The following is a 21,220-nucleotide window of genomic DNA, read 5'->3' on the forward strand; positions in this document are numbered from 1 at the left end:
TAAGCCATGCACACCTCCACCCCATCATGATGAATCTGATTCATCCATAATGGTGCACCACCCCCACATCCACTACCAAATGAGAAAAATCAAGCAGAGTCCAGGAGGAGACATAACTTTTAGAGGAGAGAATCTGAGTGCAGAGTAAAAGCAGGGAAAGGTGAGGGAGGGGGTGAGTGTAACCTGGAGGAGAAGCCGACTTAGATCAGGGAGGGAGGAGGGTGGTATTCCCAGTCCCGGCCTGGTCTGCCTGACTCCAGCTAAGCCGGCTGTTTCCTGCCCTCTGTGACCCCCACCCCCACCCCCACCCCGGAGCAGGACCCAGGCTGGGCAATGAGGAAGGGCAAGGGTGTGGGGAGCACCACTTGTGGCAGGAAGATAAGTGAGCTGGGACAAGAGGTCACTAGAGGCCTGGCTGTCCTCTCTGGGGTGTTAGAGGCACTTGGCAGCCCCCCAGGCATCAGTGACTCCTCCTTCCCTCTCTCTTGGCTCCTCAGCTCCTCCAGACTCTGTCCCTCTTAAATATTTTCTGAGTTTAAGCCCTTTCCTTCTAGTTCTTCCACTGGAAGACTCCTGCAGCACCCTCCATCCACCCTTTGACTCACACTAGGACCCTGATGTAGAGGGGGTTGGTGGGAAGTTCACTGCTTTCCTAGACCCTCCCCTCTAACTGATGATATGGGGGGAGGGTGGTGGCAATGAGAGGAAGAGCCCTCCCAGGCATCCCGAGGGCCCCCAGGAGCCAGACAGGAAACAGCTTCAGGAAAGACAGCCTCAGCCGCGGCCCCAGCCCCAAGGGTCAGGGCTGCGGGTGGCGCGAAGCCCTCCCAAACTCGACAGTGAGAATGAGGACGGTGAGTTGGGAATCCATCAGGACCTCTCACTCGCTCAGACCCACCTACCTTTTATCTACCCTTGCTTCCTAGACTTTTCTATGTTCCTCCCCATCTCAACCCAGTTGCCTCACTTCCTCCCCGCACTTGACAGTGCTAGGTTGAGTGCATAGTAAGGCCCCAATACTGTACTTAGTTTGTTGAATGATTGTGTGAACGTTCACTCCAGGGTTATCTAAGCTAAGATCGCTGCCTTCAGACCCCCAGGGCCACCCTCCATCCTCAAAAGCTTCCCGCGAACACGGTCCCCTGCGCCAACTAGGGGGTAGTGGGCTAATCCAGAAGAATCCGAAGTCCGCAAGAAAATAATGCGCACCTCTGGGCGGCTCTCCGCGCTGCTGGGTGTGCTTCTCCGCTCCCTGGTCTGCCGGGTTTGGGCCTGACCCTGGGGTCCCTGGGCCCCGATCCGGACGCGCGAGATCAGGGTTGGAGCACACGGCCCAGTGCACTTTTGGGCGGTCCCGGGCTCCGCGCCCTCCGCCCCTCCCCCTTCTCCAAACTTTCTCCCAACTTTCCGAACTGCTACACTCGGCGCCCCGCTCCGCTTCCCTCATGAATTATTCAGCAGCGCGCGATCCAATCAGCGCGCCCCGGCCCCCCAGGCCGAACCCGGGCTGGGGGCGGCTCCCCCAGCTCCCGCGCGCCCCTCCCTCCTCCGCCAGGCGCCGCCTGGCCCAGTCCCGGCCCCGGCCAGCCCAACCCGGCGGTCCTGCCCCGTTCCGCAGTCTCCCTCCCGCTCCGGCTTCCACCCTCCCCGCCGGCGCGGAGCGCAGTCGGCCCCGCAGCGCGAGCAGCGCCACTCTAGGGAGGGGGCTAGAAAGCGCGAGACAGGCCCACCCCCAGCCAGCTGGGGCGGAACCCCGAGGCCCCGGAGGGACCCCAACTCCAGCCACGTCTCTCTCTGCTCCCGCCCGGCGCGTCCCCTGCGAGGACGCCCCCCGCCAGCCCGTGCAGTGGGGACGCGGGGCCACACCTGGGCGCTGCCACCCGGTGCCCGGCGCGCCCGCATGGGCCTGCGCTGAGGCTCCGACCGAGAGTCCCGCGCGGGGAGTCGGCGTCTACCGGCTCAGGGGGGGTTCAGAACTGGGGGGGCTAGGGCCCCCCAAACTCAGATCGGATCCGACCGGAGTGAGGTGGCGCCATGGAGCTCCGGGCTTTGCTCTGCTGGGCTTCACTCGCAGCCGCTTTAGAAGGTGAGTTTCCTTAGCGGCATCCCGCCACTCCTGGGGCCCCCAAAGTTGGGCCTCGGAGTGGAGGGGCCGACCTCTCCCAACCCTTACCCAGCACCTCAACCCCGAACACTTCGGACCAATAGTACTAGACCGGGCGGGGGGCGGGGAAGAGGCGGCCCAGCGGGGAGTGGAGTTTTCTTTTGTTTGGAAAAGAGATGGAGTCGGGCTCCGTCCTGGGACGTCCCCCTGCCCAGGCTCCCCAAACTCTCACTCTTGACTTCAGACGCTTTGGTGGCCTTTCCTTTTCTCCCTACTCCAATCTTCAAAACTCTTCAAAGTTTCTGACCCTCTTCTCACCTCGGCAAAAAAGAAGGAAAGGTTTCTGGAGAAACAACTGCAGACAAGGCAGAATTTTGTGCTAGGCCATAAACTGCCCCCACCCCTCATTCCTTGGTATTTACACCTTGATCCTACAATTTCACATGCCTCTGTCGGGATGGCCACCTTCTGCACTCACACTCTAAACAAATCTCCCAAAGCCACTACCCCTGCCACAGAGAGGCCCCCTTCCTGGTTTCCCAGGCTTGCACCCCAGTCCTTTAAATGCTCTCTAGACCCCAGCCCTGCCCAAGTCCTAGACAAGCTGGCTTTCCTCCAACCCTGCAGGCCACCAGAAACTGACCTGTGCAGCCCCTCTGTAGTCCTGACTCAGCCTAATGACCACCTACCCCCTCATCTCTCTAAATTTCTAATTTTTCTATATTCTGCCCCAAATTTTCCTCATCCATGAGCCTCTCCCCTTCCTTCATCTAGGGGGGGAACCAAGAGCCCTATAAACCCTTCTAATCTCCTTTCAATTAGCTGCACCTCCCCCCCCTTCCTCTTCACTGGAATCAAAGGGGTCTTTGGGGAGGGGGTTTTAGGGAGGCTGCTGAGGAGGAGGAATCAAAGGCAGTTGGAAACCCCTCTCCCTCAGGCTGGGCAGTGCTGCTCTGAGCTGGGGATCAAAGGCTGGGAATGGGGAGAGGGAAGACTGGCATGGCTCAGAGAAAGAAGGGGCAAGACTGGGAGAGAAAGGAAAGCAGAGTGGAGAGAAAACCCACCCAGATGAAGTGGAGTGAGAGGAAAAGAAAGATGCAAAGAGGAAAAGGGAGTCACTTCTAACTGCTGTTATGAAGTGCTTTCTAGGCCCCAGGGCCATGCTGAGGGGTTTATATTTTCATGGTTCCCACAGCCTTGGGGGTGGGAGGGATTGTTCTCCCATTTTACAGATGAAGAGCCTGAGGCTTAGAGGAGTTAACTAATTTATCCAAGGCTGGGTGAAAAGTGGGAGACAGAAAAGAGGAGAGAGATGGCTAGAGAAATGGAGGTGGACAGAGAGCTGGAGAGAGGTGAGAGGCAAAAGAACTAACAGATCAAAGAGAGCTCCAGGGGGAGGCAAGACCAGAGAAAGTGAGCCACTCAGAGCCCAGGGACAGCCCTGAAACAGACAGTGTGTAAATTGGAGACAGGAAAACACTATCCAGGCTGGAACAATGGAGGGTGGAGACGGCAGCCTCTATCCACCCCTTTCCCAGAACCCTGGCATCCTGTCCCCAGCATGCTGGACTGTCTCCCACCACTCATGGGGGCCTGGGCCTTACCTGGGGCTGGCCAGTCCCACCTAATCCCTTGCCTAGGTGGATATCTCTTGGTCCCTGGGAAGAGGTTGCCTCACCCACTTGCCCTCCCTTCTCTCCAGCAGCCCCCATGTTGGGAAGTGGGGACCTGGTCCCAGGTGTGCTGCTGGCTGCCCTAGGGGCCGACTGTCCACATTGCCTTGGCCTCCAAGGGGATTTCCCTACCTTCCCTCCACCCTCAGCTGCCAGGGCCTGTGCGGTTTCCCCTAATCCACCGCTTCCGCCAGAGGCCCACCCCTCTCTGGTGTCCCTCCCCCAGGCCGAGCTGAGCCAGGTGTGTTCACCACCCCGCATACACACACCCCTAAAGTCTCCTCCCCTTTTCCTCCCCATAACCAAATCCAGATGTGAGGCCTCTGCAGGCTGGGGCCAGGGCGGGAACCCAAGCATCCCAGCCTCCAGCACTTCCTCCTCTGACACCAGTGTGCTGAAGGGAGGGGTGGGAGTCGGGGTTCTGGCTGGGCCTCAGGAGCTGAGCCCCACCTTCCTGGATCTGAAGGACTGAAGTGTTGGGTCTCAAAAGGGGTGGGGACATGGAAGAGGAATAGAGTTGGGGGCAGGGAGGCATCAACTTGGGGACTGGGGAATTGACCCTGGAGGCCCCGGCCCTGGAAGGGTGTCCCCATGCCAGCAGCCCTTTGCTCACCACAAGGTCAAGGCCAGGTCGGGGCTCTAGTTTAATCCTTTTTGAGCTGTTTGCCCTTCTCCTCCTTCCAGTGTTTGCACCTCCCCCTATCCTCCAGGGTACTGCCATTCAGGGAGGCCTAGATCTGGGAGTCCTAAGAGGGCAGCCAGCCTACCAGCTGTTAGGGATGGGGTAAACATTCAGAAAAAGAGGCAAGAAATAGGAGGGCAAGGCTCACTCCCCTCCTCATCTCTTGTCTCAGCCTGACTGACTCCTCCAGCTTGGAGCTAGGAGAACCCCCACTATCTCCTTTCCCAGGCATCTAGTCTTCCCAGTGTCTCCCCTAAGCCCTGACTGGCTCTGTCTGTCTGTCTTAGAGACTCTACTGAACACAAAATTGGAAACTGCCGATCTGAAGTGGGTGACGTTTCCTCAGGTGGATGGGCAGGTAAGAGCTGGGCCCAGGAGCTGGGGTTCAGAAGGGAAACTGAAGGACCTGCTTCCCATGCCACTGCCTCCCAGGTCACAGCAGCAGGAACTAGTGTCCTCTGAGCTCTTGCTCTCAGAGGTCCCCTTCCCTAGCCACTCCTGCTTGATGACGAACACTCTCCCACTGACCTTTAAGCGATTCAGCAGCCCCCATGCTGACCCCTTCTGCCCACAGTGGGAGGAGCTGAGCGGCCTGGATGAGGAGCAACACAGCGTTAGGACGTATGAGGTGTGTGATGTGCAGCGAGCCCCAGGCCTGGCCTACTGGCTGCGCACAGGTTGGGTCCCCCGGCGAGGTGCTGTCCACGTGTACGCCACACTGCGCTTCACCATGCTCGAGTGCCTGTCCCTGCCCCGAGCTGGGCGCTCCTGCAAGGAGACCTTTACAGTCTTCTACTTCGAGAGTGATGCCAACACAGCCACAGCCCTCACACCAGCCTGGATGGAGAACCCTTACATCAAGGTACCCATCAGGGCACTGCCATGGGCCAGGATGGGGCAGGCCTGTGGTCTAGGGGCAGTGGAGGTGAACTTCCAAGGCCCTTGGTTCGGGTACTGGGAGCAGGAGCCTCAGGTCTGGAAGGGAAGAAGGTGGTCTGCTCGGAGGAGCAGCAGCATGCAGTTGGGCTGCCGGCCTGGCCGCCAGGAGAGGTTCTCTCAGTTACTCTACTCTACTGTACTTAGGCCATCCTGCACTCCCCCCTTTATTTTCCTACCCCTCACCCTGGAATGGCTTCTCTCTGCCTCTTCTTTCCACCTATTATGTCTTCTGAGTTCCCGCTGTGGGGTCCCACCTGTCATAGCCCTCCTCATACTTTACAACATATTCCTGTTTTCTTCATTTCTGTTTCCTCCACACTGAGTTCAGGACCTGGCATAGAGTAGATAGATTTTGCGTGTTGACAAGTTTTTGTAGGATGAGTGATTGAACAGAAAGGGGGAGTACAGGACAGAGTCTGGACACATCATAAGAGCTCAGCAAGTATCTGCGGAAGGATAAGCTAGGAAGAAGAAGACAGTCCTTGGGGAGTGGAGGACAGCAGCAGTTGAGTCTCTTCTCGGACCCGGCAGGTAGACACAGTGGCTGCTGAGCATCTGACCCGGAAGCGTCCTGGGGCTGAGGCAACTGGTAAAGTGAATGTCAAGACGCTGCGTCTGGGCCCACTCACCAAAGCTGGCTTCTACCTGGCTTTCCAGGACCAGGGCGCCTGCATGGCCCTGCTGTCCCTGCACCTCTTCTACAAGAAGTGTGCCCAGCTGACTGTCAACCTCACCCGCTTCCCGGAGACAGTGCCTCGTGAGCTTGTGGTGCCAGTGGCAGGGAGTTGTGTGGCTGATGCTGTCCCTGCCTCTGGCCCCAGTCCCAGCCTCTACTGCCGGGAGGATGGCCAGTGGGCTGAGCAGCCTGTCACGGGCTGCAGCTGTGCTCCGGGATTCGAGGCCGCCGAGGGGAATACCAGGTGCCGAGGTGAGGGCTGACATGTCCCCAAGAAGTTGTTGCCAATCCATGTGGGGAAGGTCCTGTACCCTGGTCTTGGACCCACTTTTTAAATTTTCACTTTGAACATTCTTTGCTCTCCTAGGCACTCAGTTCCTGGAGGGTCTCTCTTCCTCCCCTGCCCATTCCCAGTATAGTTCTGAGCCTTCCTCACTTCCACATTCTTCCTATGTCCACTCTGTTCTGGACCTGGGAGGATGTCCAGGGATGTAGGACCTTATTGGGCTTAGAGGACAAAAGTGTCATGGTCTCTACTCTTGTTCATTATAGTTCCTGGCTATTTTCACAAGCCATTATGACAGACGATGCAAGAATGTCAAATGCTGTGTGTGTTCCTCACCACTTCAGTATTACAGTGGCTGTTAGATCAGCTACTATATCTTGCTAAGAAAGAAGCATACACATTGCTGTGTCACAAACTTTTCTTCATATTATGATCATTGTATTTCAACTTGCTTGATTTACTTTATAATCCAGTGTGTTTTGCGGTGTGCATTTAAAATTGTTGTTCTGAGTCTTGGTCTCTGGGTTGTGGGTATTAGGGTTAATCCCTGGTCTGGAGGAGGTTTCCTTCTCTTAGATGTGAGATTTCTGAACTCCTGCCCTGTTTCCCCCTTTGCACTTCATGGAAACTTAAAAGCAGCTGCGCGTTTTTTTGTTGTCACTAATCCTCACCTGAGGATATTTTTCCATTGGTTTTTTTTTTTTTAGAGAGCGTGGAAGAGAGGGAGGCAGGAGGAGGGTGAGGAGAAATACACTGATGTGAGAGAGACACATCCACTGGTTGCCTCCCACATGTGCCCCTACCAGGGCCAAGGAATGTATAGGTACGTGTTCTTGATGGGAATCGAACCTGAGACCCTTTGGTCCCTGGGCCGATGTTCTAAACACTTAGCAACACTAGCCAGGGCCAACTGCATGTTTTTTATGCATGTTTATTGAATGCTTGCTTTCTTTCAGCCTGTGCCCAGGGCACCTTCAAGCCTCTGTCTGGGGAGGGGTCCTGCCAGCCATGCCCAGCCAACAGTCATTCCAACACCATTGGCTCACCCATCTGCCAGTGCCGCGTAGGGTACTTACGGGCCCGCACAGACCCCCGGGGTGCACCCTGTACCAGTAAGTGACCAGTGATCCCTGGGGTGGACCTCCATTCCAGCCTCCACCTTCCCAGGCCTTCCCCTTCTTGACCCTGGCTTGCTGGTGCCCAGCTAAATCAGTGTGGCTGCCTATCTGTCCCACTACCCACCCCTTCCATTTGCTCAGCCTCTGACTGATTTCCTGGTTTCCTGCAGCCCCTCCATCGGCTCCAAGAAGTGTGGTTTCCCGCTTAAATGGTTCCTCCCTGCGCCTGGAGTGGAGTGCCCCCCTCGAGTCAGGTGGCCGAGAGGACCTCACCTATGCACTCCGCTGCCGCGAGTGCCGCCCTGGGGGGTCCTGCACACCCTGTGGAGGAGACCTGACCTTTGACCCTGGCCCCCGGGATTTGGTGGAGCCCTGGGTCACAATTCGAGGGCTGCGTCCTGACTTCACCTATACCTTTGAGGTCACTGCCTTGAATGGGGTATCTTCCTTAGCCACCGGGCCCATCCCGTTTGAGGCTGTGAATGTCACCACTGACCGTGAGGGTGAGACTGGGACCTGGGGGCAGCCTGTGGTCAGATGGGAGAGATGTTGGTGGGTAGAAGAAGCCAGCGAGGTCTGAAGGGGGAAAAGGCAGAGGCTATGGAGTGGGATCCCCAGGAAGTATGGAGCGTCAGGGCTTTGGGTGCAGGAGGCAGAAAGAGAGTGAAAAAGATGCAAGGTGGGCTGGAGAGTTGAGGATGGAAGTCGGAAGGGATTCTTGGAACATCTGGAGCAGGGGTCCTCAAACTTTTTAAACAGGGGGCCAGTTCACAGTCCCTCAGACCATTGGAGGGCCGGACTATAGTTTAAAAAAAAAACTATGAACAAATTCCTATGTGCACTGCGGGCCTGGGATGAGTCGGCTGCTAAGCAGGACAGGCAGCGGCACCCGGCGGGCCGGATAAATGTCCTCGGTGGGCCGCATGTGGCCCGCGGGCCGTAGTTTGAGGATGCCTGATCTGGAGGATCAAGACAGGTGTAGCCAGCAGAAGCACTGGGAAAGGTAAGGGACAAACATGCTAAGTGGAAGAGCCCTAACGTGTCTTGTCTCTCACAGTGCCACCCCCAGTATCCGACATCCGGGTGACTCGGTCCTCACCTAGCAGCTTGAGCCTGGCCTGGGCTGTTCCCCGGGCACCCAGTGGAGCAGTGCTAGATTATGAGGTCAAGTACCATGAGAAGGTGAGACCAGGCACCACCCCTGGGGTTGGGGGTCGGCAGTGCAACGTGCTCTAGTAGTGGAATGCTGAATTGCAGACACTTGAATTCCAGCTCTGTGAGACCTTGGGCCAGCCCCTTGGCCTTTCTAAGCTCAGCATCCCCATCCGTAAAATAGTCGCCTTATCACGAAACTATTAAATGAGACAGTGAATACAAATGCTCAGCACAGTACACATAAGTCAGCACAAAAGCCTCGCCTGCTACATTACAAGACCAAGATGCTCATTATGGGGGTGCAGGGCAGGGGGAGGTCGGAAGAGCAGCAGAAACTGGGGGCCTCTACTTATGGCCAACCCCTCCTCCTCCTGGACAGGGTGCAGAGGGCCCCAGCAGCGTTCGGTTCCTGAAGACATCAGACAACAGGGCAGAGCTTCAGGGGCTGAAGCGGGGAGCCAGCTACCTGATCCAGGTGCGGGCACGCTCTGAGGCTGGCTATGGACCCTTCGGCCAGGAGCACCATAGCCAGACCCAGCTGGATGGTAAGCCTGGGACTAGGCATGGGAGGAGGTGCTGTTCCTGAAGGGTCCCCAAAGTCACACTCCCATGCTCCTCTTTCTCTCAACTGAGAGGTATTTTGGCCTGGTGAAGAGAGCAGAGGGTGCAGAAACCCAAACCAACAATTGAGTGTGAAGAGCTGCTTAGCAACCTTCCCTCAACTGTGTGACCTTTAGCAAAAACTTGATCCCTGAGTTTCAGCTCTCTCATCCAAAAAAAAAAAAAAAAAAAAAAAAAAAAGGAAATATGAGGCCTCTCTCACAGGGCTCTAGGGAATAAATAAGATGATACCTGTTAGTTATAATATGCTGGCCCAGTGTTTTAATTTTTTAAACAGTTTTATTGAGATATGATTCATAAACCAGACACTTCACCCATTTAGTGTATAATTCATTGACTTTTAGTATACCCACAGAGTTGTGCAACCATCACAATTTTAGAACATTTCAGCACCCCCAAAAAAGACCCTATTCCCCTTTATCACCCCCCTAGCCCATGGCAAATACTAATCTACTTTCTGATTTGCCTGTTCTGGGCATTTCATACAAATAGAATCATACAATATATGGTCTTTTGTGACTGGTTTCCTTCACGTATAATGTTTTCAAGATTCACCCATATTTTAGCATGTATCAGGGATTCATTTCCTTTATGGCTGAAAAATATTTCACTGTGTGGCTGTGGCACATTTTATTTACTCATTCATCCATTGATGGACATTTGGGTTATTACCACTTTGGGGCTATAAACCCTTTCATTTTTATTTAGCCTTTGGAACCTTTCATACAAATGGGACTTTTTGTGGTCACCAGTATTTATTACAGAACAAGATCAAACCCACCCTGGCAGAAATAAGGCTGAAAACTCCCTCCCTTGCCCTGAAGGGCTCTGAAGGGACGGGCCCACAGCCCATGAGAAGCAGTTTGAAAATCCCACTATGCTTCCCCCATCCTGCCTCTCCTTCGTCCTCCCCCACCTGCCACACTGTTTTCAGGGGAGCCACAGCTCATTCAGTTGGTGTAGGGCCCTCAGTGGTCATTAGGTCTTCCTGATCATGGTTTTTCTCCCCCAGAAAAGGAGAGCTGGCGGGAGCAGCTGGCCCTGATTGCAGGCACTGCGGTCGTGGGTGTGGTACTGGTTCTGGTGGTTATTGTCATCGCAGTTCTTTGCCTCAGGTGAGAGCTCTGGGTGCCTGGAGGCCCCTGTGAAACCTGCCCTCTTGCTCCAGGGCAAGCCTCCTTGGATGCCTCAAGAGCCCATTTCCACTTGGAATCTTTTTTGATCCCCGCTCCTCTCTTCCCATCCTGTCCCTCTGGGAATATAGATATGTGACTCAGTTTACCTTTTCTTTCCCATTGGCTATAGGAAGCAGAGCAGTGGGAGAGAAGCTGAATACTCAGATAAACATGGACAGTATCTCATTGGCCACGGTAAGTAGGCCTATCCTGAAGGAAACAGGGCTGGGGCAAGGCTGTGAGCCAAGAATTAGGGCATCTGAGTGCAAGAAGTTACTTGGCTAATGGGCCCCACATGATTCCTCAGGTACTAAGGTCTACATTGATCCCTTCACTTATGAAGACCCTAATGAAGCTGTGAGGGAATTTGCAAAAGAGATCGACGTCTCCTATGTCAAGATTGAGGAGGTGATTGGTGCAGGTGAGAGGAAAGATGACTGGGCGCCCAGGAGGGAAATGGGGTGGGGAGGGAAGGCAGGGCCGAAGTAGGAGGAGTGCTGACTCTTAGCATCCTTCTTAAAGGTGAGTTTGGGGAGGTATGCCGGGGGCGACTTAAGGCCCCGGGGAAGAAGGAGAGCTGCGTGGCCATCAAGACCCTGAAGGGTGGTTACACAGAGCGGCAGCGGCGTGAGTTCCTAAGCGAGGCCTCCATCATGGGCCAGTTCGAGCACCCCAACATCATCCGTCTGGAGGGCGTGGTTACCAACAGCATGCCAGTCATGATTCTTACTGAATTTATGGAGAACGGTGCCCTGGACTCCTTCCTGCGGGTGAGCCCCCTGCCTCCAGCCTCCCGAGTCCACCTATGCTCCCCCAAAGCAGCCAAGAAGCTCAGAACCCAGGGCAGATGGGATCCACATCACTCCCCCTTCACCCTTCATTCTCCCTTTAGGAAAGGTTGAGTTCCTGGGATTGGCCCTTCCTTAGGCCTGGGGTGGAACTGGCCCCTCTGTGGAGCAGCTGGCCCTGGGCTATAAGGGGTCATCATTCATCATTTTGACAAATATTTTCTGAGCACTTCCTTGTGCACCAGCTACTGTCCTAGGCTCTGGGAATAAAGCCATGAATATCTCTGCTCTTGGGGAAGTGTAATGGGGAAGACTGAAAATTAACAAGTAAACAAGCTTTTATAAAAAGTAATCAAGTAGTTTCAGATGTGAAAACAATTAAGAACATGGAAAAGTGGCTGGAGATGAGGGGGAAGAGTTATTTTTGTCACTTTAACAGATTTTACTGAATTTTATTATTTTGTTAATTTTACATTGCTTGAAAAAAGAAATCAAAACGTTTTCCTACATAGCAAAATAACATTACATTTAGCCCTGGCTGGTGTGGCTCAGTTGGCTGAAGAGTCATCCTGTAAACAGAAAGGTGGCAGGTTCGATTCCTGGTCAGGGCACATGGCCAGGTTGTGGGTTCAATCCCTGCTTGGGTCTTGTAACAGAGGCAACCGATTAATGTTTCTCACATCAATGCTCCCTCTCCCTCTCCCTCTCCCTCTCCCTCTCCCTCTCCCTCTCCCTCTCCCTCTCCCTTCCTCTCTCTCTAAAATCAATAAAACTATCCTCAGTGAGGATTTAGAAAAATAATAACATTACATTTAATCAAATTACAATTTCCTGGTATTTTCTAATACTCAGTCGATATCCACATTTCCCCAGTTGTTTCCAAAATGTCCCTTATTATTGGTTTATTCAAACCACCATGCAGTTTAGGAGCAAGCATTATACCTGATGGTTCTCATTTTTGAGCCTGGCATGCTGAAGAACTGGGCTACTTGTCCCCTTGAATGTCTCACCTTGTGGATTTATCAGATTCTTCCCTGTGGGGTCATTTAGCTTGTTTATCTATATTTCCTGTAAGAGAAGCTATGTCTAATATTTTGATACATTCAAAATTAAACATTGGTGGCCAGCCTACATTGGGGGTCCTGTGAATTTCACATGACACCCCATCAGGAGACACAAGCCACCTGGCTCCCCCATGAGTGATGATGAGGTCAACCTGGAGTAGTGTGATGATGGCCTGACCCTCCCTTGTGGACACAGGAGTCTATTCCATTGGTACTCGACAGAGATCCTGTTGCAGGGAGGGGAAGAGGGTCTATTTTAGAAGAGATGACATTTGGGTCAATGGAAAAAGCCAGCCTTGAGAAGATGGGGAAGAATCGTGTTGGGGGCAGAGAGTAGAGACCAGAGTGGTCAACAAGAAGCAGAAAGGCAGGTGAGGCTGAACCTGGGGAGCAGAAGAACCTTGGTGGGTCTTAATGTAGGTGGTGGCCCTGCCACATGGACCTCTTGGCCTTGGTCAGGAATTTGGATTTGATTAGAAGTTCAAGGGCAAGTCTTTGGAGGGGTTTCAGTAGGAGATCCCTTTGGTGGGTGCTGGGGAGCAAGAGTGGGAGGAAGCCAAGAACCAGTGAGGAGACTTGTAGTCATTCAGGCCATGAGGGTTGGCTCGGGGTGCAGAGAAGAGGTTGGATTTGGGGTATGTTTTGGAAGCAGGGCCAGCAGAACTTGCTGATGGATTATAAGTGGCAGGTGAGGGGAGAAAAAGGAAGAAATCATGGAGGCACCGAGGTCTATACTCTGAGCATCTGGCAAGTGGTATTTCCACGAACAGATCTGAGGCCTGGGGTGTGTTCAGGATTGGAGGATTAATTCAGAATTCTGTTTTGGACTCTTGTGTCCCTGGCCCTGCAGGGCTGCCCAGGGTCCCCTGCATGTTAACTGAACCCAGAAGATGGGATTAGTTAACCATTTCTGATGCTTGGTTTACCTGGTGAGAGCAAACTAAAGGTCAAGGACAGTGTTTAGACCTTGGTTTTGATGCTGTGGTTGCTGATGGTACCTCGATTCCTCACTGTTCTCTTGATACTACACACAGTCCAAGAAGGCTGAGCTAGATTTTGGCTCACAAGAGTGTGTGGTAGCTCACAGGACACTCTTCTCAGAACTCTGTTGCTCTTAAATAAAAAGCATTTATTGAGTATGTCCTGAGTATAAAGCACTGTACTAGATTAAAAGGAAGAAAAATTTTAAATCTCTCCTTACAGTCTAATGAAGAGAGTGAATGTATATATTTGAAACAGGAACATTTAAAGCATTCTTTTTTTTTTTTTTTAATATATTTTATTGATATTTTACAGAGAGGAAGGGAGAGGGATAGAGAGCTAGAAACATCGATGAGAGAGAAACATCGATCAGCTGCCTCCTGCACACCCCCCACTGGGGATGTGCCCGCAACCAAGGTACATGCCCTTGACCGGAATCGAACCCGGGACCCTTCAGTCCGCAGGCCGACGCTCTATCCACTGAGCCAAACCGGTTTCGGCGAAACAGGAACATTTATAAGTATTGTGTTATGACAGTGTAGGAAGAGCTCAGAGAACTTGGGATAAGAGAAAGGAGGAGGGCTTACCTGGGAAGTCTGCAGGCCTGTTCTACAGGTGAACACGAGATGGATCTGAAGTGCCAAATATGGTTTAGAATGTGGAAGGAAGGGGGAATGGAGAGTGAGCTACCCTAATCATGCCCCTCTCTCTTGCTTGGTCTCCAGTTGAATGATGGACAATTCACTGTCATCCAACTGGTGGGCATGTTACGGGGCATTGCATCAGGCATGCGGTACCTTGCTGAGATGAGCTACGTTCACCGTGACCTGGCTGCCCGAAACATCCTGGTCAACAGCAACCTTGTCTGCAAGGTTTCAGACTTTGGCCTTTCCCGATTCCTGGAGGAGAACTCTTCTGACCCCACCTACACGAGCTCTCTGGTGAGGCTGAGGGACTTACATAGGAATTAGGTTCTTAGGGCCAGGTGGGCAGGAAAAGGTGGGCGACTAGGGGGTTGACAGCTCTGATCTAGGGACAAGATGAAGGAGCAGACCACAGGAGTGGGGGGATCTGCTTAGGGAATCTGACTTCTGGTTGTGTAGAAAAAGAATTGCATTGGGAGCTGGGTCCCAAGAAGAAAGGAGATCTGGGCTAGGGGACAAGCAAAGACGGATAGAGTGGTTGGGTCCCTCAGCTCATCTTTGCTTTTCTCATCTTTAGGGAGGAAAGATTCCCATCCGATGGACAGCCCCCGAGGCCATTGCCTTCCGGAAGTTCACATCTGCCAGTGATGCCTGGAGTTATGGGATTGTGATGTGGGAGGTCATGTCTTTTGGGGAGCGGCCATACTGGGATATGAGCAATCAGGATGTAAGTGTCCCACGATCCTACTATGTTTTCTTGAACGTTCTCACCAAGGATATGGGTGGGGGTGGGGTTCCCAGAGAGCTCATCACTGCTGGGTCCTTGAGATAATGAGAGTAGCACAAAGAAGAGTTGATCTTTGTGCCCAAGAGCATGTTTGGTCACAGGACACAGGATGGAGGGCACAGTTGGGAAGTTACACATCTGAATCACAGCCTAAGTGTGGCTAGGGCTTTGAGTCAGAGCCAGCCTCAACCCCAGCCAGGAGGACCCCTAGATTTGCCATTCTGGAGGCTGTTGCACCCATCCAAGCATCTGCTAAGTCATCATTTTATTGGGGTCTTTAGCATCCTCATTCTCCCTGGACATCCTCACCCAGTTCTTCTGTCATTCCAGGTTATCAATGCCATTGAACAGGACTACCGGCTACCCCCTCCCCCAGACTGCCCCACCTCCCTGCACCAGCTCATGCTGGACTGTTGGCAGAAGGACCGGAATGCACGGCCCCGCTTCCCCCAGGTGGTCAGTGCCCTCGACAAGATGATTCGGAACCCTGCCAGCCTCAAAATCGTGGCCAGGGAGAATGGCGGGTGAGGACTCCTAAGAATGGGCCCTCCTTGCTGCACTCTGCCACCACTTCCTCCTAAAACCTCCAAAAAAGTGTGTTCCTTTGTCGGTATGTGGGATTGTCCCTGTCTGCCTCTCCAAGGCTGGGCTCAGTGTCATCGACATCCTGACACAATCCTGGTACTCAGTGCATCTTCCCCATCCTTGCCTTTCAGGGCCTCACACCCACTGCTGGATCAACGGCAGCCTCACTACTCAGCTTTTGGCTCTGTGGGTGAGTGGCTTCGAGCCATCAAAATGGGAAGATACGAAGAAAGTTTTGCAGCCGCTGGGTTTGGCTCCTTTGAGCTGGTCAGCCAGATTTCTGCTGAGTAAGTCATGGCAGGAGCTGGAGCTGGAGGTGGGGGGTAGAGCCAAGCCAGAGGGGCACCTGGGGACCAGAATCCAGCCCACTGGTTCATCAGGGGCCTTTGGGGTCAGCTCCTGGTGCCAGCTTTTCTAGAGCTCTCCAAAGCAATAACAGCTGCTGGGGCTGAAAGCCCAGGGAATCTTCCAGACCAGCTGTGCCCGCCTCACCCTCTCGTACCATTTTAGCCCTCGGTCATTTCGATCCCTGCCTGGCAATCTGTATCTATCTTTGTGCATCTATCTACATTCCAGACCCTGCTCTCACATTAACAACGTGTCAACTTTGGATGTTTTCCCACCCATAAAAGGAGAAGATTGGACTAGGTTTTGGAGAACCTTTCCAGCTTTAATGTTAAATAGTTTTATTTCAACGCTTCCCAAATACTTTTTTTTCCTTAGTTGGCTCTCTCTGATACTTCTCCTTTCTGCCCTCCCATTTCTCTCCCAAGGACTCTTCTGGCCCCAAATTTCAATAACAGAAATAGAAGAAATAGAAATCTGGAACCAGGGGGTCCTGAAGGCACTCTTCCTGGCGGGGCAAGTCACAGGCCAGTCTGCCCCACTGGGGCTTGGCACTGTCCTCACAAACTTGTTCCAACCTCTCCTTGACACAGGTTCTAGCTCTCCATTTCCCGTCTCTTCTTTTTTCCCTTATCTCAGTCCCCAGGCCTCAGGATGGAGTGGGGAGGCGGTTTGTTTTCCCCCTTCCCTCCCCTTCCTTTCCACCCAGCCCTTCCTTTCCGGCCTTTTCCTTCTGACGGCTCCTTTCTCCTCTAAAGCAATCTGTGCATCCCCTTCCCTCATTTTGTGGGCCTTTCTTTCCTTTTTCTGATTCTCTGCCTTAATCCTTGCTGGAGCTTCCATCCAGGCAGACCCCTCCCCCCAACCTCCTGCCTTTATGCCCCGCCCCCTCGGCCAGGGCCTGCTGGATACCCTACTGAGGCTGCGCTGGACTGCAGCCTAGCTCCTAAATCCTCCGAAACACGTGTGACCCTTCCCCTTCCTCCCACCTCCACCTCTTCCCCCTCCTCCACCCTCACCCCAGTCTCCCAATGGCCTTCCTGATTGGCTGGCAATCCGGAGGCGGTGACCAGGTTTCTGGAGCTAAGCTAGGAGAGTGGTCCCAGCAGCCTTTTGGCCTCACCTAACTCTCTTCTTCCTCAGGGACCTGCTCCGAATAGGAGTCACTCTGGCGGGACACCAGAAGAAAATCCTGGCCAGTGTCCAGCATATGAAGTCCCAGGCCAAACCTGGAGCCCCAGGGGGGTCGGGAGCACCAGCCCCCCAGTACTGACCTGCACCTCTTCACCTGGCCCCACAGCTCTGGAGCAGCAGGAATTCCCATGCTGGGGACACCGCTCCCCTTCTTTTGGGGGCAGTCAGGTGGGGACCCAAGAGGCCCGCATCCCTGCACCCCATTGGATTGCACTTTGAACCTATGGGGGTGGGGAGCTGGTTATTTGGAGAGACAGCATTTGGGGATTCTGCCATATGGGAGTGTAGAAATAACGTTCCCCGAGGATGGGTGTGCCCCCAGGTGGGTGTGACCAGAGGGAAAGGAAGTGCCCATAACCTGCCAACTCCCAGGAGTGGCTGTGTGCAATCCCTACAGCTTCCTTTTGATCCCCAGTTAGGGCCCCAGTGCCCCTCCTCACCTTGAAGGGCCGAAGACCCTGTAGACCAAAGAGAAGAGGGTGACAAGCCTTTAAGCTCGGGAGTGGAGCACCATAGTGGGAAGCGGGAAGGGTGTCATGGCCCAGTGACAAAATCATTGGACTTGGATGTCCCAACCTTGCTGCTGTCTCCACCGAACTCAGTTTTCCCTTGTAAATGCCCCTCCCCCATCTGCTGCCTTCATATTGAAGGTTTTTGAGTTTTAATTTTTGTTTTTGGTCTTATTTTTTTCTTCTTTCTGTTTTGTTTTTTTTTTTTACTGTCCTTGTCATAACTTTTTGTGTCGGAAGGGACCTGTTTTGTTATCACCTCCTTTGCCCAAGTTGAAACAGGAACCCATTATTGTGTCTATTTTCAGAACAGTGCCTTGGTCATGCCACAACCCCTAGACCCCTGCCCTGCCAAGTATCCCCAAATTGTGTCTATGAGGGGGTGTGGGGGGCAAGGTGGACGCAGAAACCAGAGACAGACACTGGTGCTTGGAGGGGTTCTTAAATTATATTTAAAACAGGTTTTTTTTGTATAAATAAAAGAAAATGGGAAGTTCCCAACCCCAGGGTGTGTTTGAGGTGGTGGGGTGGGGGCAGTGGGAGATGAGTCATTGGCAGCTGCTTCTAACCGCTCTGGATGGCTCTGCCAAGAGCCTGGGGCACCTCCGGGGTGGGGCTGGCCCCCCTCCCATGCCCTGGTTCCCTAGCCCTGGAAGGGTGCTTGTTTGAGGCAAAGAGGAGGCCTTGAGCTCAGTTCTGCTCTATAGCCCCCTGAAGTGGGGGGAGAATCCACTGGGATGGGGGTCCAGTCAGATGGAGACAGATGTAGACCAGATGTTGACAACGGGTTGGTTTAAAGACATAGGGGGAAAGTGTCTGTATTGGCTGTGGGGGAGGTGCAGAGAGCTGGGGTGGAGGATGCAGGCCCCCACGTGTGTACACATAACACAGATGCTGGGCTGGATCAGGAGGACAATTCCCCCTTTCAAGATGCTGCCCAGGCAGGTTCTCCCAGCCTCTTGGGAAGGGGAGGGGGAAAGTACTTGGGTGTCTTCCCCCACTTCTCCCTCCCGAACAGAAGGATGAAGATGGGGTCAATCCCTATTGCTTTTCTCTGCCATCTTCTGTTTCTTCCCAGTCTGCCCGCCCGCAGGGACACCTGCAGGGGCAGGCCTGGACTAGGGCAGCTTTGTTTAAATGGAGCAGCTGTTCTTTCTGCTTCTCAGCTGCACCCCCTGTTGTGGTGTTGGGGTCAGTGCAGGATCCTAAATCATAGCTTCTGCCTCTCTCAGCCCAGGGAGCCTCAGGCAGTGATCCCATCTCAGTAATCTGGAATTCTCTGTCTCCTCATCTGATGAGATATTGCCCATATTATACCTCCAAGAGAGGGAGGGACTAGGTCCTGCCAAGGACAAGGGGTCTGGATCCAGGAGGAGGAGGTCTATCTGGAGAATGCTGGCTCAGGCCACCCGCTTCCCCTGACAACCGAACACTTAGCTGAGAAGGTGACCTGAGCTGGCTAGGGGAAGAATAGATCAAGGGAGCAGGGCACAGATGAGGAACAGAGGCAAAGGGTTAAGGACTGGTAGCGGTCTGTGCAGGTATGCAGCAGGAAGCCTTGGGCACCCAGATTAAAGCATGGCCAGCCCAGTTCCAGAATTCCTGAGCCTGCCTACCGCACCCTACCGTGTGAGCTGCTTCCTCCAGCAAAGGTTCAGGGTGGTCTGGCCATGGGCACTCCTTCCTCCTCGGGGCCCTATCCCCAAGCACGTTAGGTCTTGCTTCCTAAAAGGAAGGTGGCTGCAGGGTTGGTGATCTCAGAGAATAAGCACTGAGTAAGGATACCTTTCTAGAACCCAGTGTCCTGTCTGCTTTGGTGTCCCCAAGCCACTGACCCTTGGGTTCCTACATCCTGATCCCCCCACACCCCAGTTGTGAGCCTTCCTTTCCTTTGAGCCCATGGAGACTGTCCCACCCCCTCTCCCAAACAAAGAACTGCCTGGAGCGAGGCACAAGGCAGGGGTGGGGTCAAAAGGTTTTCCCTTTGACCTCAGGCTAAAGTGTGGGGGTGTTGTCTCTCCTACTAAGATGGAACTTGAGACTCCTCAGCAAGCGGCCCCAAGATCCACTCTGTTGCCACAGTGACCCTTAGGTCCTTTTGGGAAATGGATGTGTGCATAAGGTGGGGACCTCCTCAGAGGGTCATAGGCCTGTTCACCCTTTTAAAATAAAACGTATTCCCCATTCTTAGCCTCTGCCCACAAGTCATCGCATCATTAGGAATGCCAAACTCCTCAGGACCACTTCACTACCCCTGGTGGGAAGCACAGGGGCCAAGTCCTCAGAACGAGGATTCCTAGGGGGAAAACATGACGAATGCAATCTTTTCTCCTGTATCCCAGAAGCCAGAGGGCTGACTGCCCATCCAGATGTGGCTTTGCTTAAGGAACAGACCTCACCTCCTCAGACATCCCCTCTCTGGACATTTTGTGGGTCACTGAGCCTGATGCCCTTACATACGTCTCCCTCCTATTTCTCCCCACAAGGACCCATCTCACAGACCCTTCCACCATGATTATATGGAAATCCACATCTCAAAACAAATAACTTTATTTTATCTCTTCCTTTTTCAGGACAACTCAAACTAAGTGACTTTGAAGGCAGGTTCTGGAACAAAATCTAGGGGGAAGGGAGAAAGCCCATGTTAGAGGCTGCCTCCGCTCCCAGTTCTGGGCGGTGGGGTTGGTTCTCACCTGTGTCTGCCAGCCTGTCTCTGTTCCGGCTCTGCATTTTCTCCCTAGAGAATGGTGGGGAACAGAGGGTCAGTGCCCACTCCCCATGTTCACTCACCCCCCAGCTGCTCCTCCTCTTCCCCTCTCCCAGAACTCACCTCCTCCTCCTCTTGGAAACACATTCTCTGACCACCGCCAGCACTATGACCACCACGGGCACCAGCATTCCCAACAGGATGGCCACAAAGTTGGACACTCCTGGAATGGTATAGGAAGGGGTAGAGGAAGAGACGTGCTTTTGGTCTTTGGTTGTCATCCTGAAGGTCCTGCATCCCGCTAAATCCCTGGTTGTGACTGGTAACTCCTCCAGAGGGCTGTTGCCCTAGGGGATCCAAGTCCTTAGAGCCACCCCCTCCCCCAGGAACTCTTTCCGTTTCTGGGCACATAGCTCCCATGTGCCTTTTAGGGGGGTGTTCATCCAATTAGTCCCTGGAGTCCAGAGCAGCATCTCCACCAGTATTTCTCAAAGAAGAAGCCTAGAATGACTTCCATCAGTCACCTGGGAGCTTGTAAAAATGCAGCCCTAACCAGTTTGGGTCAGTGGCTAGCCAGGGGTGGGCAAACTTTTTGACTCGAGGGCCACAATGGGTTCTTAAACTGGACCGGAGGGCCGGAACAAAAGCATGGATGGAGTGTTTGTGTGAACTAATATAAATTCAAAGTAAAGGAGCGGAGGGGAGAGCAAGAAAACCGGATAGAACAGCCTGATCCGGCCCGCGAGCTGTAGTTTGCCCACGGCTGGGAGCGTCGACCTGCGGGCTCAAGGGTCCCAGGTTCAATTTTGGTCAAGGGCATGTACCTTGGTTGCGGGCACATCCCTAGTAGGGGGTGTGCAGGAGGCAGTTGATGTTTCTCTCTCATCAATGTTTCTAACTCTCTCTCCCTCTCCTTTCCTCTCTGTAGAAAATCAATAAAATATATTAAAAAATAAAATAAAATGCAGATTTCTGGGCCCACTCCAGACCTACCAAATCCGTGTCTCTGGTGGTGAGTCTCAGAATAAATGTGTTAAATAAGCCAACCCTCCCAGCCCTGCCCCCTTCCCAATCTTAAGTAAGACAAAGTTGGAGAATCACTGGCCCAGAGGCTCAAGGGAATTGTAGTTTTGGAGGAATGCAATCTTTTCTCCTGTATCCCAGAAGCCAGAGGCTGAAGGGACAGA

The 21,220-nt window shown here is 53.3% G+C and overlaps 2 protein-coding genes across 2 annotated transcripts in view; one reads left to right on the forward strand and one right to left on the reverse strand.

Annotated features, from left to right (window-relative positions):
* The first annotated feature begins 1,969 nt into the window (after positions 1-1,969).
* Positions 1,970-17,825, forward strand: EPHB4 (EPH receptor B4). Its single transcript, XM_080679469.1, has 17 exons — positions 1,970-2,086; positions 4,747-4,817; positions 5,034-5,321; positions 5,930-6,326; positions 7,317-7,472; positions 7,649-7,981; positions 8,536-8,660; positions 9,013-9,178; positions 10,267-10,369; positions 10,560-10,624; positions 10,737-10,850; positions 10,952-11,199; positions 13,988-14,203; positions 14,484-14,633; positions 15,024-15,217; positions 15,410-15,565; positions 16,767-17,825. Exons 1-17 carry the CDS (start codon positions 2,035-2,037, stop codon positions 16,894-16,896), a joined length of 2,964 nt encoding a protein of 987 aa, XP_080535595.1. The 5' UTR covers positions 1,970-2,034; the 3' UTR covers positions 16,897-17,825.
* Positions 17,826-20,152: 2,327 nt separating this feature from the next.
* Positions 20,153-21,220, reverse strand: part of ZAN (zonadhesin) — a gene marked incomplete at both ends in the record, with an annotated part of 29,705 nt that continues 28,637 nt past the window's right edge. Inside the window, one exon of the mRNA XM_080677460.1 lies at positions 20,153-20,256. Within this exon, the coding sequence (XP_080533586.1) occupies positions 20,153-20,256 (104 nt within the window). The remainder of the gene's footprint in view (positions 20,257-21,220) is intronic.

The sequence above is a fragment of the Plecotus auritus genome (assembly GCF_963455305.1).
Source record: "Plecotus auritus genome assembly, chromosome: 7".
Classification (NCBI taxonomy): Eukaryota; Metazoa; Chordata; class Mammalia; order Chiroptera; family Vespertilionidae; genus Plecotus; species Plecotus auritus.